A 16,906-nucleotide genomic window follows, 5' to 3' on the forward strand; every position below is an offset into this window, starting at 1 on the left:
GTGGGCGTGTATGAGGGAGCGATGCTATCATGATTGCAGGAGAATAAAGACTACTCAAACATTTAGGAATCACTCTAAATACAACATGGAGTGGAACACTTTGAATTAGATTTTGTTTTACATGGCGCCATATTGTCCTCTCCAAAACTCAAATTCAGCTTCCAAAGACAATATAATGAAAATACCTATCACAATTGCTCATAGTCCATACATTATGCATAATCTGCTAGACTAAAAGCTTTATGCGTGACTTGTGCTTCGTTCCGTAATGGCTCAAGTTATCTTTGATTTCTAAACCAATTACAATTAGAAAGATAAAAAAACATGGCGGTCGGACACGTAATTGAAAATCTACAGAAGCACACTAAATCGCAATTAGGAGCAACGTTTTGTGTTTTGCATATTGAGGGTTCTCCATGCTCATCAAGCTTCACAGATTATCCGCACAGGGTCTGGATGGCCTCCACAAAGGCCATGGCAACAGCGTAACTAGGCAGAGGATACATTTACTTCCAAGCTGTCAGATAAGGTGGACGGCATGAGGCCAAATGGAATCAGACAACATATTCTTGCTCTTGATTAGGGAATAGATCAGGAATTATAGATGGCACTCTGCTGTTGCGAGACGTGGAGCCAAGAGCAAGGAGTGTAGCCTGGAAAACACATGTCCTCACACCCGAGCCTGTAAATGTAGTTCCTCCAGAAAAGATGATTTCTTATGCAAAGCCCAGAAAGGACATCTGACGTGAATGCAACGTATTTTATACAGAATGCCTTCGTTAGTCAACACTGGCAACTTCTCCACCACATCCACATGAGCATCAAAGCCTGGCTTTAAAAACATCAACAGTTTAGTGTAAAGAAATCTCATTTACATTTGAATCTTTTATGGGCACAGTGGACATTCATATGTCTATTATATTCATATGCATGAGTAAGAATGGACCAATTTGCAGGTGAAAGAGGAGGATTGTCTGTCTCAAAATGTTACTGTAAGAATATAATTATGTACGTTTCTCATTTCCATCTCTGTAGACAGATATGCCATACATAAACGTTTAAGTATATAAATTGTATAATTGTATATGTACTATAATTTATCTTGTGGATTATGGGGTGTTATATTTACACAAACAATTAAATAAATTACAAATATGAATAAGATCTAAATCAACATATTACTAATTATGCCATACTAAAAGTAGACATACTGTATATATCACAAGTAACTACTAGTTTCAGATATATTGTAACACTGGGGATGGGACGATGTCCACATATGAGAACCGTGACCAAAACTCCATGGTATGATATTATACAGTGCAGATGTGTATTTTAAAATGCTGAACAAAAACTAGGGAACCCTTATTTGAAAATGTGTTTGTATATGATGTATGATGTATGATGTATGATGTATGAGTATAGGATGACCAAAATAATAATAATTGCTTATATATTAATATCAAAGTAGCAATGTCTAAAGTACACAGTGTTATGACTATATGGGTAAAAAATAGATTTATACTTGGCACCTACCTCTATAGCAAGACAGAAATGTTCAGAAATCCCACCACTTTGCTCTATCACTTTTGCAAAGTGTATTTAGTCAGCTCACAGGAGTAGTTTGATATTCTAGCTCTGCTTAAAGGTTTGGGTCATGTTGGATCATGTTGGATAAAAGTTACACACCTTTCATCAAAACAACGAGAGAAAATCTATTTTTTGTCATGTTTTGCTTCTTCACACTCGAGTGCAACACAAAAATAAAGGTCAAGAGGTTACTTTCCCATCTCCACAGCTTAGCACTCTTCTATTATGTATTTGCCCTAAACATAATTGCATTAGCCTGATAAAACTCAACTTGTGGAAATGTCAGAGAGAAAAATGATTTGAGCTGAAGCATTGTTCATCACAGTGACAGTGCTGTGGATTAAGGGCCCACAGTGAAAGGGCAAATTATAATGAACATCTGTGAATATGTATAAAGAGACTACAGGGAGGTACTGACAATCTGATCTATTTCATTAAACAACTAAATCTATACACGTGCGTCGAGTTTGAATCCTTATTACTGTGTTTATTGATTCATGTGAGGATAGTTAGAAATGCTAATTGGATGTAATTACTAGTCCTAGCACTTAAACGTTTTATAAGTCTTGTTATAAAAACTATTATGATGCTTTTGTGTTAGAAATTAAGAGTGTAAATTGCTTAAGTAACACAACACTGCCACGCTTAAAGCTTTTAAAAGCTGTTTACATGAAGGGCTGTTACAGAGTGATCAAATAGGAAAGCTGTTTCTTTGTAATATTCAGAATTGTCTAAAATAATGTTCATGGTAAACAGGAGCAGCATCGGTGCATGTTTAGAATGTGAATCCCCCACAAGCACTTTCAATCCATGCTTCAACAAACCCTAAATTATGTTGTAATTAGGTCTGGCATCTTAAGACGCCTTGGTGCATAGGTTTACTCTGAAAGGCATTGAGTTAAACCCCAGCCAATGCACCTGACCAAATTAATGAGCACTGAAAGCAACACACTGTTTATGGTACTGGCCCGTATCCTTTTTTTTTACACCATACTTATAGACCTCCTAATTATGCCACACATGTTGGTAGATGTGTTGGCAGTTATTGTGTTAAAAAGCCACTTATGTTCTGCACTGCATGTTACTTCACAAGCATGAACATACAGGGCTGTGCCAAGTTCAAGCTATAAAAGACGAATATTGAAGCATAGCGACATCTACCAAGGCAATGATCCTATTTTGCAATGGCACATATATACTGCATGTTTGCACTGGTTCACTTTGGATCAGATTGGTACAAAAATATTTCCGCAGTCGTAAGTGAGCCATACCGGCCCTTTTCAGCGTTTCCGTAGCACACTCTGAGAGTTCCAGCTTTCAAAAAGGATGGCTTGCTTTTGGTTCCCGGAACGCTTTAGCACAAGACAACTGAAGAGAGAACGCAGTCTCGGGTGAAAATAAGATGGCAAAAAGCAGATACAAACAAAAAAATATGATTTATCACTTCACTCTGACAAAGACAATTTCTTTTTTTAAAGGATGTTTTTGGCACATAAGCTTTATTAGACAGGACAGCTTAGCGTGAAATGAGAGAGAAGGGAGGACATGCAGCAAACAGCCAGCTGCCAGCAAGCTGCATATGGAGCCTGGCATATGTGCTGCCGCCTTAACCACTCAACCACTGGGCAGCACCAACTGCTGTATTTCAAGTTAGAATCAGCTGTTTCCTGTTTCGACACGTGGCAAAGGCCAAAACTATTATATTTGCAGTGCATAAAGCATCTAACATCAATCGTTCAAGTGTGGTATAGAGGAGCAGAGTGAAGTGAAGTAAATGCAAAAAAAAACTGATAATAAACTGAAAGTCATTTCTTGATCAGGCTTTTCTAGATTTAGCCTCGTCTCACAGTGCAACAAACTTGAAATTACTTAACAACTTTCTGTGAATTGCTGAGATCTGCACACATTCGCTCACACCAGATTTATGCTACGTCACTCTGGCTTATACACTTTTGTTAGTATGGAAAGGCTCTTACTGAAAGCAGTTGGGAATATGACAAAAGCAGAATAGCTGAGAAATCAAACTAGTTAAGCATTTTTCCCTCCACAAATGCACATTTTTCAAAAACTAAATCATTTCCTAAAATGGGCCAAAGTACGTCCGTCCGAATTGTAATGTTTGTTTTGATTTGTTAGGGCGCTTCAACTTTGCCTTCCATCCAAACCCCAATGCTGCGCTGTGATTGGTCCACTGGTAGTTCAGGCCCTACAGCCAGAGCCACATGGATTTATAAAACTCACATATATCACAATAATTAATCTGGCTGGCCAGGTTAGTCATCTGCCTTATGAATAAAAAGCATATTTCAGGTACAATTTAGAACTTATAAAGAAAACATTTTTATGCTTGGGTAACATCAGCTGAGCCCTGCTGCGGAGCCAGGCTCTTAACATGGAGACGCACTCCACCATTAACAGAAGTGTTCCAAAGCACTGAGGGATCAGGGCCAGTCCTTCTCTATGTGGTGTCCAGACCTTTTAGTCTAAGATACTGTGTATTGATCATCGTATTGAAAAACAAATACTACGTAGACACAAGTTAACATTGATAACAGCACAGAAATAACCTCACTAGCCCACGTATAAGATTATACCATTGCCAATATTGCTTTTACCAATTTCCACACGTGCCCTTCCCAACTGTTGCCAACAGAGGGTGATTACTATTGCAAGCATTCTCACATTTTTGGTTAGAAAGATGAAAACAAAAATTAAAGAAGCCAGAAAAAGCGTATTTGGTCTTTTAAGAACCATTCGTTTTAAATCCCTACGATCCAAGCCAGCTATTATACTCCTCCAGACAAAACTGGTTTAAATAGACCCCAAAGGACTGCATTAGGACTGATGCTTGATCCAATAGGCCTTCATGTGACCTGTTATGGAGTGATGACAGCCCCATGGCCATTGGGATTCACAGTTTGTGCCTTTATTTGTCTTAGGCTACGACATGGACATAGTGATGGATGAAGACTATGGTGTTAGTGGAAACTCTAGCCCTGGAAGTGGACAACTGAGACCGGAATATACCAACAGTCATGGGCTTAACCACAGCGACCCCTTGGACATGTTTATTGGCATGGAGCTTCTTCTACACTTCAAGCTGCTGTTCCTGCCTCTCTACTCCCTGGTGGTGGTAGTAGCTGGAGTGGGTAATTCATTCTTATTAGCATGTATCCTGACTGACAAGAAGCTACACAATGCCACCAATTTTTTCATCGGTAACTTGGCGGCGGGGGACCTCCTGATGTGCCTGAGCTGTGTCCCTCTAACTGCATCGTACGCCTTTGACAGTCACGGCTGGACCTTTGGGAGAGCTCTCTGTCACCTGGTGCCTCTGCTGCAGTGCGCCACAGTCTTTGCATCGGTGCTGTCGCTAACTGCTATCGCCGTGGATCGCTACGTGGTTGTAGGTAAGAAAACATTTTATTAAAGAGCACCTTTTGAATGTTGTTACTTTTTGGAGACAACAACAACTCACATGATTGGCCCTCCCAGCTTTTGCGTCTCACAAGAGCGTGGAGTCAGAATTTGAGCAAGCAAGTAAATAGTGTTGAGCACACACGAAACGAAGATTTGTGTGCACAGATTATATGTTTCTTTTTCCCTCATTCGTCCAAGAGTGTTCCATTGTAGAAAACGATTCGGTTGTAGTCATCTGGACACTGTTTTTTTAACACGTTTCGACTCTCATCCAAGAGTCGTTCTCAATCTGCAGACAGGGCGGGATGTCATCAGGTTCTGCCTGGTGGGCCGGGCTTACGCAGCCCACAGTAACAGGGTTAACCCAGTAATATCTGAGTTCTCAGACTAGATCCACAGATTGAGAATGACTCGGATGAGAGTAGAAACGCCTTGTTTAAAAAAAAGGTGTCCAGATGAAACTTTCTCTACAACAAAGTCACCTATATCAGTTCATTTTGGTGAATGGCAGATACCCTAAAATCCCAAATGTCAAACAACTCTGATCATCTTAGAATGAGACGGTTGATGAAAGGCTTGGCAGTCAGACTCATGCCGCTTCAGCCTATTTATATAGACATCTCTCCCAAAGTTGTCATTAATAACCAATCATCTGTTAATCTGCACACAGCACTTAAGCATTTGCTTCACAATATATAATCACCAACAAAATTGCAAGTTGAGCTGGTGCTGTGCAAATATATAGATAATAGAATGTCCTCTGTAAAAAACAAAATTGAATGTATTTTATAGAACACCCTTGTTACCTGTTATTAGACCTCTACAAAATGAATCATTGGTGATTTATACTGCTAACATTTTTAGTGTCGCTTTAATAACCTTCACAGCTGCTCATCCCAGAGAATAATGAGTCACAAGCAATTGTCCACATTATTATGCAAATGCAGCCTCAAGGGGCATAAAACGTTCAAAGCCAAATGCTCAAATATCTAAAACACCACAATTTTGTTGGATAATTGTGTATGACTAATCCACTTTAGTTTTTCACCAAAGCTCAGTTAACCGTCTGGAGTCTTTATCTGACTTTTCTTGTTGTTGTCCTTTAGCTCACCCGGTGCGTAAGAGGATCTCTGCATGTGGCTGTGGAGCGGTGACACTGGGCATTTGGCTTTTATCTCTTATTTTGGCTGCACCTCCATCGTTCTACACGCGCTATCTGGATTGGCGACATGATGGGATCGATCTAGTGGTGTGTGAAGAATTCTGGCCAAAAAGTGGCAATCTTCGACTCCTCTATTCCTGTTTCATCCTGATTGCCTCCTACATGATTCCGCTGCTGTCTGTGAGCTTGTCCTACTGTGCCATTACTGTTAGCCTGAAGCGTTATGCGGTGCCTGGGGAGCCGTGCCACAGCCAGCAGATGTGGAGCAAGAGGAGGAAGAAGACCTTCTCTCTGCTGGTGGCCTCGGTGCTAGCCTTCGCTCTGTGCTGGCTTCCTTTGCAGGTCATACTTGTGTGTCAGTGGGTCTGGTAAATAGGCAGGAGCTCTTCATTAAGTCATTAAGTCAGTAACCGTTATATTCTCCACTGTGATCTCTTTCTGCTGTTGAACTAAGGGTAAATTCAAATGTAATTGTCACTCTTACTGAGCTAAGGGTATATATAAAAACATTGCTTTAAAGTTTATCCTAAATTGGCAGAATACACCAAAACTTAACTTGTAAACGGTGACTGCTTAAACTTATGAGGCCTTCACAGCACCTTACAATGTTGTGTACATAATATTCTCTGCTTCTCTCTGCAGGTGCTGAACCTGTTGCTGGACCTGGACCCAGATTTTCAGATTATAGGAAAGCGCTACATAAACATCCTCCAGGTGTGCTGCCATCTAGTGGCTATGAGCTCTGCGTGTTACAACCCCTTCATCTACGCCTCTCTGCACAGCAAAGTGCGCATGCACCTGAGAAGATACCTGTACCCATGTGGCCACAGGCAGGCCCAGATCACGGAGAGGGGCTCCTCTCAGACCTGATCTCCTCAGGCTCAGGCACCAGCCGTCTGATTTTTGAAGATGACTTCTCTACTTTATGTGTTTTCTCCTTCACAAGACTCATCATGTGTTGCAGCATAAGTAAACAAACAAACAAACAGACAAACAAACAAACAAACACAAAGCCGGCTACACTTTGGCACCTTTGCAACTATCCTGAAAGAGCAAAATGTCTTTATTTTCGCCACAGCAGGCTGTCAGATCAGGCAGTTTAAAGGCTGTGAGACAGTCAGCCTGAAGCTCAGAGCGTTGGAGGCGGCTGGAACACATTTAGGAGTGTGTCATTCTAAAAACAGAACACAAAACACCTCACTTCAAGGAGCTGACCGTACCTTGAACTGCCCTCACCTTACAAGAGGTGCATAGAACACTGTATGAGGCATATTTGGTCCTTAAATGTCTGTTTAACCTACTTTGTGTCTTGTTGAGTGTGTTGTCTGGTCATTATCTGTGTTATGTAATATATAATCTGTATAATATAATATAATATTGAAGTTAGTTTCACACCCATGGCCTGAACTGGCCTGACTGTCAATGCACAAATAATTCTGTTTTCATTTGTGTATGTGTATTGCAGAAATTCTAATATTGAATTGTGTCCTGAAAGCTCTGTAACAATCAGCAGTACTTGTTGGAGTGCATATACACAAGTGCCCATTCAAACCAGCAGATGACCATGAGTCTGGCTGAATGAAAAACACCACTTAACGACGTTTTCTCTGTATTTGCACAATGCAACTTTATTTTTTTATGCTCCGACTTGGCCTTGAGACTGCATTTGGTTCAATCAATTTTGGTGTTTGATGTGATTTTAAAAAATAATAATAATAATTCTAAAGGACCTCTCTCATTAAAAAAAAAAATCTGTCCTATGAAAAACTCAAATGTGTCACCAGATACATCTAAACAAAAATATGTCCTATATTTTAACTTTGCCGGCGTCACACTGTCCTTTGGTTGGACCCAGAGGCGGCGATGGGCCATCGTGACCTTAAATGAAGCAGCTTTTAACCCAATAAAAGTGACACTAAACAGTAGCGAGAGGCTAAATGAGAATTCATGGTGAAGGGAATGAGAACACACAATCAAGTTTAGGACACAGGACACACAAAAAAAAGAAATAACATCATGCATTTTCACAAATTTGTTTCTAATGCTATAGATCTGTTATTGATTGTTCTCTTATTCTAACCTAATTGAAAAATAAATGTTTTGCTTCAGCATATGGTTTTACTCTATTTTATTGTATTCAATAGCATTACATGTATTAATTTAAACTGACAATTTTCTCACAATATTTTTTTTAAAGATATTATGGACATATTTCCAAAATGACTACGGTATTTTATTCTCAATATTACATTCTTGAAAACATTTAAATTGATTATTGTGTCTCTGGATGCTTCAAATAACTCATTGTATATTTGTCTGAAATTGTCAAATCAAATATTTGAAATAGACCTCCCTTAGAATAATCATAATTGAGGGGAAGTTGTGGAAATTGTGAGATTGTATGGGGTGAACTATGTAATCAATAAGGTCATATTTATCTTGTGAGGATCCTATGTTCATATTTCAAACCCTGGTTCTAAATATCTTCTAATGTCATTATGGTATATTTGCCCATAATGGCATTTTTATTTACATTGTCCCACGCTTCATGGAAGAATATTGGTTGGAAAAAGAACCGTTGAAACATTTTCATGAATTAAACACATTTTTTATTCATGCAAAACAGTCCATTTGAAATTGTACTACCATATTGTATATTATTGGCAGTATTGTGGCTATCCCAGACAAAGTGCAGATGCAGTATTGACATCCTTGTGAAAAGTGCTATCGGACTTGAGCAAGCATAGGGGATTCACCATTGATTTAACCAGTCTAGGCCTAGTATAGGCTTTACATCTCCAGCATTTATCACAAGTCACCAGTTGTCTGGACAGCCAGGAATACTCTCCAGTACTTGAGATCTGTATACACCAGAAGAATCAGTCTGGATATAGACACAGTGCTTTTTATTGAGATTCTAATCATTGTTTTAAATTATTTGAATTTCCTAAAATGACAGAAGGAATTTAAATAACAAAAATAATGTAATTACTCTTAATATCAAAAAGTATCTGTAACACCAATGGTGCTGTTGTGGAATTTCTGCAAACAATTACCAAGAAAAAATGAAATAATCACTTTCCCTGACAAATGTATCTGTCCCGACCTTCCTGAACAATGACAATACACATGCTTTTAAAGGCAGTGACATTAACTGACACGTACACACATCATCATAATCAAATCAGTTCCAAAAAAGATAGAACAACTATCACGGATGCAAAGATTCATGCTTCATCCTTCGGAGGTGACAAGACACATCCTGACGCATGACTGGCCCGATACAGAGGCACCGGACCATATTTATCAGTAACCCATATTCTTTTATTATCTGCACACAATAACAGCATAGATAGAATTTGTTGTGGAAAAATATAATCTGGCCCTTTGCCTTTTTCAATTTTCGATTCAATTCCATTTCAATTCAATTTATTTTTAAACACCCAAAGTCACAGCCTGACATAACCCCTCCTTGCCTGGAAATGTACATGTCCGGACATCCTGGGGTGAGGGTGCCCCAGGGCCAGGCCCCAGTTTGGTTTCACACTAGGACAAAGACAGCAAGTTAATTGAATTAATGCAAATGTCATTAACTGTCGCCTTCCTGAAACCCCTGTTTTCTTTTGTCCCTTTGTACTCGCCCCACCTGAGTGACCGGTAACTTTCCGTGTGTGTTGGGTCATGTGACTAATGTACATTTATATGGGGGGACCTGGGACGAAGGGAAGAACTGATCATGGTACCAGGAGAGAGAGAGAGACGCCTGATTAAATCACCTTAACATTGAGACAAAGCAATTCGCTTCCTTGCCTTATTTTTGCTTTTACAAATGACATTTACCACCACAGTACCATATCAGAGTTTGGGGAACAAGGCTCTATTATGGCTTGATGCATACATTTGAATGAAATACATTACACATAAATATAGTGACCTTTTGTAAATCACCAGAGGCCAATTGTTTATTTATATCATTTGAGTTTATCTGTAGACCGGGCTAAACACATTTACCAGTAGTTCAATAGTTCCACAGTCACTGAGTGCTTCTGACACGCATGCTTTCATGTGCCTCGTATATGCAGCAGGGTCACACAATCACAGACACAATATTGAACATGAATAGGAGGGAAAACACAAGAGCTCTTCAACTATCGCTGCGTCCGTCCACAAGTGCAAGTGCTGCCGCTGAACAACACTTGGGACCGAACCTGGGACCGATCCAATTACACAGATGCATGTTATTCAAACAGCTCTGAGCTCAATCTGATGGAGCCAATGGCAGCCATGTTGTGTCTCTGAGGAGGCTGATTGTCTCTGCATAAAGGCTTTGTGCTGTGCAAACAGTCCGGCATCTCCTTTATTAACTCCAAAGATTGAGGTTTGTCATACATAATTCATAGTAACACTTTGAGGATAGAAACAAGTGTTTGACAGAGAAACTCATATTTGGCTATAATTCCAACATGTATCATCGTTTATAAATCCAGCAATGTTCCAAGTAAAATTGTAGAGAGTATTTCGGGGGCAATGTGCAGAATGCCTAACAGACAAAAGCTTTGCAGTGGCAAGCCCAATATCTGGAATCTTCAGGTCTCGAGTTAGAAGAATTGAGCTGGAGGACTTGTTTCGAGTATTCAAAGGTTGATGGGAACAACTCACTGAAGAAGCCCACTCACACAGGAAGAACATTTAAACCAATGCCTTTTCTGTGAATAATGCTGCCACCAAGTCAGAGTGACCAGACGTCCATATTTACCCGGGACAGTCCTAGTTTTGAGCTATGTGTCCCGTGTCCCAGCAAATGTTTCCAAAACCAATGATGTGACCCAGTTAAATACAACACAGTTTTTGACCACTTTGATACTTGCACAGTAAAGAGGGGAATATAATGTTGTTTATTTAGCCAAAATAGAGAAAACGGTCCTTGAAATTGACCATTACATTAAAAATGCTCTCACCTCTGTCAGTTACACTCACAGAGGTTTTTCAGGTTATATTCTGACTCACAAGTGAGCCATGAATAATGTGTGAATGAGCCAATAATTGCCCGAATGCATAAAAACTGTACTCATTACCCGCTCTTTCCACAAGCCCAGCCACAGTTTTTCATTTTGAAAATCTGGTCACCCTAACCCAAGTAGTTTTATATTAAATTATGATTCAATTTGTCCCGGTGTGAAGTTAACACACAGTCCTCGGTCTGTGTCCTTGTGCGTCTGCTCCAGCATGTCTTCTCTATATTCTGAACTCCATTACTGACCAGTACATAGAGCACTGGGTCCACTACACAGTTGAGACTAGACAGAGCCAGTGTGCACGAAAAGTGAAAGTGCATTTTCTGCTCAAACTGGCAATAACTACTTTCAGAATTCATTAATTTCGGATCTTTGTTTTGGCTTGTATAGAAAACCAAAGAGCGTACCAGAAGAAGGATGTGGTAGGGTGCGAAACAGACAGAGAAGATGCCAATCACACCAAATGACAACAACTTCACTTTTCTTTTCGCTTGAGGGCTTAAACCAGGACTCTGGCCCACTGTGGCGAGTATCTTCCAGTAACTTAGCGCCAAGATCAGCAGGGGGAGCACAAACCCCAGTGCTACTCTGATCAAGTTGAACAAAACAACATTACTCGTCATTGGGAAGGTCTCGTAGCATCTGTCGTTGCCGTTGACTTCATCGTGTGCGTCTGTCAATTCGTCTTTGTACAGCACCATAGCGTGCAGCAGCGATACCATGGCAAAAACTCCCAGGCACTGAAACCAGGCGTAACGGGCCGTCCGATGGGTTTTGGAGCGAAAAGGGTAAGTGACCACGAGGCAGCGATCCACAGAGATACAGCAGAGCAAGTAGATGCTGATGTACATGTTGGAATAGTAGACAAACCCGGCGACGCTACACGAGGTTGGACCCAGCTTCCAGTGGTGGTCCTGGTGAAAGTAGTTGATCCAAAGGGGCATGGTGAAGATAAAGAGCATATCAGAGAGGGACAGGCTCAACAGGAAGATCCCGAGCACATTCTGCTGGCGCACTTGTTGGATGATGGGGCCCAGAGTTAAACAATTGAAAATCAAACCAAGTATAAACGCCAAAATGTAAATGGACATCAAGAAGTCACTGATGATACTCTCGTCAATTTGGACACAAACTGAGCCGTTCGTGTTTGGTTGCGTTGTTGCGTTCATCATTTCTTGCACTTGTTTGGTTAGAAATCCAGCTGCAGAAAAGACAAAAAAGACTGAATGAGTCAAAGATGAAGTGATCAAAGCAGCAATCCAAAATCTCCTCCTTTGCTGTTATTCAAAATGGACTTTTTTCTGTTCACGCTGTTCCGTTAAAGGTTGAGTCAATTCATGAGATAGTCTGTTCCGTGGCCTCTGTGACGGTTGACATTTTTGATTTGCGTGAGCTTTTGACGATGTTGGAACTGATTCTTTGTCTATTTTCCCTGAAAGACAAACAGGTTTAGTCACGGTTTCTGCTACAAACTCATCCGCCCACAGCTTAAGCTAGACGGAATTTCCCCTTTTTGCTGTTACTCAGACGATGCAATTCTCTTTCGGTTTAAGTGTGTGGATGTTGAGGAGATGGGGAAGCTGAGGTGGCTGACTGTCCTGCAGCTGGGGAGAGGTGTATTTATAAAGTGTGAGCACGGATTCTTTGAGAGGCAACAGGTTTATTTATGTCATCATTCCAGACGGAGGGAAGGGAGTGTTTACAGATTGTTGAAAGAAATGAAGTGAAACAAGCATGGAACCAGATTATCTATTAGAGATTAGGTCCACAGACTTGTGTTTGAGTTTGTTACTGTTAGAGAAGAGACTTTTGTGCCCGTTTTTATTTCCCAGTGTTTTGATAATGATATGATATTTGGACAGTTGTTGTTTTGCATGGAATGTTCCAGTTTGGCATTAAACTTATATATATATATATATTTTGCATTTATTCAATTATAGGTGTTTTTATTGCTACGCACGCACTAATACTCCCAAGTAAATAAGTCATCCATCTGAAAATGCTGACCCGCCCTCTAGCTCACTTTTAAACATACGGGCCCTTTAAAGATTATAAAAACATTCTAAATTTCATAGAGGCCAAAGTGAAGTGGAACATAATGTGATTTGTGATGTGAGAAATTGGGATAAACCTCAGAATCACAAAATATGAAAAGGTGGTTTTGTCAGATGAAATGTGAGTCATATCAGAGCCTGGTTTAAAGACATTTACAGTTGTATTTTACATTATTTGTTTATCTACTAGGATATTAGGACAGACACTTACAATACATTACCTATGCACAAAATTGTTTAAAATAGTGAATTATTAGTTATTAAATAGCTATTTTAAAAAGCATTGAATGTTTTTTTTCCATAATTCTAGTGGCACTGCATGGTCTTGATAGGAATGAAAGCACAATCAAAACACAAATGATTTGTATTCTGCAGTTATTATTACTTAATTGAAGGACACACTTGACTCGATAGAGAAGAAGTGAATTTAAGGCATTCGCTGGTTCTTTGTTATTTCTTCCTTTAATTACTCTTCCTGCTGAAACCACATCGATGAAAGCTCCAAAAGATGACTAAATGACAAAAGAAAGGTTGGGGCACAGCACACATACGCCGGTCTATTTACTGCATGTCCCCCATTTCCCACTGCTTTCCTGTCAATAAAGCCTTCGGGCACAAGAAAGAAATATGTTTGGAGCAGATGAAACGGTTTCTCTATTTCCTCATTAGGGGCTTTACGCAGTTATTTCACTTTCTGTTGGCCCCAGTCCCACTGTGTTTATGATCTACGGAAACATCTAATGCCATTACCGTCAGGACGGAGATCTAAACCTAATAGAGGAGCCACTTAGAGCGGGCCAGCTTTGGTGAATGATAATACTTAGAGTATAATGGGAAGGCGTGTATGGTTTCAAACAAGCTTGTACCTGGATTTATATTCAATAAACGATCACTTTTGTTTTCAGTTTTACTTTAAACTGTTTTTTCTGTATTACTTCAAACATAGCAGACAATAGTTATGTCTACATGATTTCAAAAGATCAAACCCCAAAGTTAAATAATAAAAATGGCCAGTCATTCACACAACCTCAGGGGACCAGCCTCCTGCTGGTGCCAGAGTCAGGACTAAACATGGACCGGCCTCCTGCTGGTGCCAGAGTCAGGACTAAACATGGACCGGCCTCCTGCTGGTGCCAGAGTCAGGACTAAACATGGACCGGCCTCCTGCTGGTGCCAGAGTCACGACTAAACATGGGGAATCTGCATTTCAGTTTTATGCAGCTAAAATCTGGAACAATCAGCTAAAAACAGTCTTGTTTAGCTATGCATATGACTGAAAGGATTTTCTCTGCACTCTTCTCTTTCATGTCTTAAACTGTTTGTGATTTCTGTAATTTCTTTGTTATTTTAATGCATTTTTGTCCTGTTGCATGAAGCACTCTGAATTGCCTTGTATATGAAATGTGCTCTACAAATAAACTTGCCTTGCCAATATCTTAATTACGGTACAAGGATGTCAGATTGGATGATGTTACCGTCAAGGCCTGGTTGTAAATCCTGCATTATTAAATGTCTTATTCTGCCCTGCCTAAGCTCACCCCAGTATTCCTCCCCTTACCATAAATACACATGAATATGGTCTGTTTAAAAGTGATTAATTGCATTTGATCAATCAGATACTGCATACTTCTTGGGAAAGGCAATAGAAAATATTTTATAGAGAAGGATTCTGTTTATCGTCTCCCTCCCGGACACCTTGGTTGTTATGGTCCAGGCTGCATTCCTGTAAATCTCAGCTAGTAAATCTTGTTGACAAGAGGCTGTGCAGTCCGCTACAGTGCGACAGCTATATTCCACATTGACAGTATATTACCCTATAGGATATGGTATTATATCTTTGGTGGCAAAATTCCAAATAAGTTACAAATCCTTACCTGTGTTATCATGTCCTAATTTGGTAAAGGGTTGTTGACTCTTGTTGAACGAAACATTCACATTCCAAGACTGTTTCACGTTTTCCATCTTCTAACGCCGTCACAACTGCAAACAAGCAATCAAATGTCACATAGGAATACTAAAGCATAGTTTACTAGCCTGAACTCGTCCCAGCTGAAGAACAGTTCAATGTAAGTTGAAGAAAATGTGTGCCGCGACGGGACGAGCGTGTGGACCAAAGAGGCAAAGATTACTCACATGTTGGGAGGAGCGCAGCTGGTCTTTGCACACGTACATAGAGAAGTCGACTGCTGGGAGGGGTGAATGCGTCTACTGTAATGGAACAGAAGTGATGCTGTTGTGGGCTGGTCTGCAGAAATATAAAACAGGAAATGTTCGTAACTGAAGTTTGAGGTCAGAGATACACGTGCATATAGCACAGACGCTGGCAAATCTCTTATATAAAACTGTAGACGGTAGAATCAGATCTAACCCCAACCACAATCAGGAGTAGTGGTTATTAGTCAATCGTCAGTCATTCTATACCAGTTCCTGTTTTGTGTTCGTCGTAGGAATGGGTTAGTCTGTTGACATGAGTAAACAACACAACAATACTAGTGGTAAATGTTGCGTTTTTGTCCTGTCTGTTGCATTCTACTGGAAAGAAACATGCAAGAAAGTGGTCGAAAGCGGAAAGCAGAAATGATTACACTCCAATCAGAGCGCGGGTTGGTATTTTTTAGTTTTGTAACACACGCAACAAATTCATGTGTTTCAAAATGCGTAAGTGATGAAGTTAGACTGTAATCGAATTAAGTGGACAGGTCTTTAAATGTGTTTTATGAAATATTTCTTTACAACTGTATTCAAGGGGTAATTTTACCATGAAATTTAAATGACTATTGCTTGCGTCGGTTTGTGGTTTACATTTAGTCCAGATGCATCCTGCGGTCTTGTCATGTGCACGTTCAAAACTAAATGGTGCTATAAAAACGTGCATCGAAACCAAGGGCCACATTGGTATCATTTTAAATTCATATTGATTTCAGTAGTCCATAGCTGTCCTGGTTTAAATAAAACGGACTCAATATGTACTCATTGCGGTAATGCAACAATGTCATAATTATTTCTCGTATGTCTTAGATATGGTTTGAAAATGTATGCTTTACATTAAGAAAATACGTTTGCTTCCAACCAGTCACACACGTTTGCCCAGCGATAAAAGAAACTAAAAGAAGTTTAATCTGCAGCTTTCAGATGCTGTACCACTGGTGCCCCACAAAAGGAAGTTATATTGAACTTGTCAATGTTACAATGTCATCATTAAAATGTTTGTCACATACAAAATAATGAGACACATGGCTCAAATTAGAATAGAATATTTCAAATTGAACATAATAAGCCCAGATCAGCTAAAACACAAGCAATAATTGTGACTCTTTTTTGGTCTCAATGAATGAATTATTATTATGAATTAATTTGCATAAAAGAGCACTAACAATTCATGACGTCTGCACCATCACTGTCCTATTCTTACTAAATGTCAAATGATAAATGTTTAATATCTGCTTGAATTAAATCTAATTGCTCATCTATTTAAAATCATTAATAATTTAGTTGCTCCCCCATTAAGGGAGTTTGTTGTGCTCAATTCCGAGAAAACATTGTCCAGCCACGCGGTCAGTCTTTCTACAGAGCCATAACCTCCTGGAACAGCCTCCCACATGAAGTCATATCATGTACAAATTATGAAATGTTTACACGCCTTACGGAACAATGGCTAACTAAAC

At 39.7% G+C, this 16,906-nt stretch overlaps 2 protein-coding genes across 2 annotated transcripts; one reads left to right on the forward strand and one right to left on the reverse strand.

Moving 5' to 3' along the window:
* The first annotated feature begins 4,470 nt into the window (after window positions 1–4,470).
* LOC140371033 (prolactin-releasing peptide receptor) lies at window positions 4,471–7,852 on the forward strand. The gene is made up of 3 exons (XM_072458321.1): window positions 4,471–5,000; window positions 6,117–6,514; window positions 6,815–7,852. The coding sequence occupies exons 1-3, from the start codon at window positions 4,538–4,540 to the stop codon at window positions 7,040–7,042; spliced, it is 1,089 nt and encodes a 362-aa protein (XP_072314422.1). The 5' UTR covers window positions 4,471–4,537; the 3' UTR covers window positions 7,043–7,852.
* An 857-nt stretch (window positions 7,853–8,709) lies between these two features.
* Window positions 8,710–15,272, reverse strand: gpr184 (G protein-coupled receptor 184). The gene is made up of 2 exons (XM_072463439.1): window positions 15,116–15,272; window positions 8,710–12,388 (listed from the first exon to the last, which is right to left on the reverse strand). Exons 1-2 carry the CDS (start codon window positions 15,201–15,203, stop codon window positions 11,316–11,318), a joined length of 1,161 nt encoding a protein of 386 aa, XP_072319540.1. The 5' UTR covers window positions 15,204–15,272; the 3' UTR covers window positions 8,710–11,315.
* Between the last annotated feature and the right edge of the window lie 1,634 nt (window positions 15,273–16,906).

This window comes from Eucyclogobius newberryi, unplaced genomic scaffold (genome assembly GCF_026437365.1).
Source record: "Eucyclogobius newberryi isolate DKJ021-1_F unplaced genomic scaffold, fEucNew1.0.hap1 SCAF_10, whole genome shotgun sequence".
In the NCBI taxonomy this organism is placed as follows: domain Eukaryota; kingdom Metazoa; phylum Chordata; class Actinopteri; order Gobiiformes; family Gobiidae; genus Eucyclogobius; species Eucyclogobius newberryi.

Coding starts and splice junctions, on each gene's coding strand:
- LOC140371033 (XM_072458321.1), top strand. CDS start 4,538: ATGGACATAGTGATGGATGAAGACTATGGTGTTAGTGGAAACTCTAGC. Junction 5,001..6,116: donor GGATCGCTACGTGGTTGTAG/GTAAGAAAACAT, acceptor GTTGTCCTTTAG/CTCACCCGGTGCGTAAGAGG. Junction 6,515..6,814: donor TGTGCTGGCTTCCTTTGCAG/GTCATACTTGTG, acceptor TTCTCTCTGCAG/GTGCTGAACCTGTTGCTGGA.
- gpr184 (XM_072463439.1), bottom strand. CDS start 15,203: ATGGAAAACGTGAAACAGTCTTGGAATGTGAATGTTTCGTTCAACAAG. Junction 12,389..15,115: donor ATTAGGACATGATAACACAG/GTAAGGATTTGT, acceptor TCTTTTCTGCAG/CTGGATTTCTAACCAAACAA.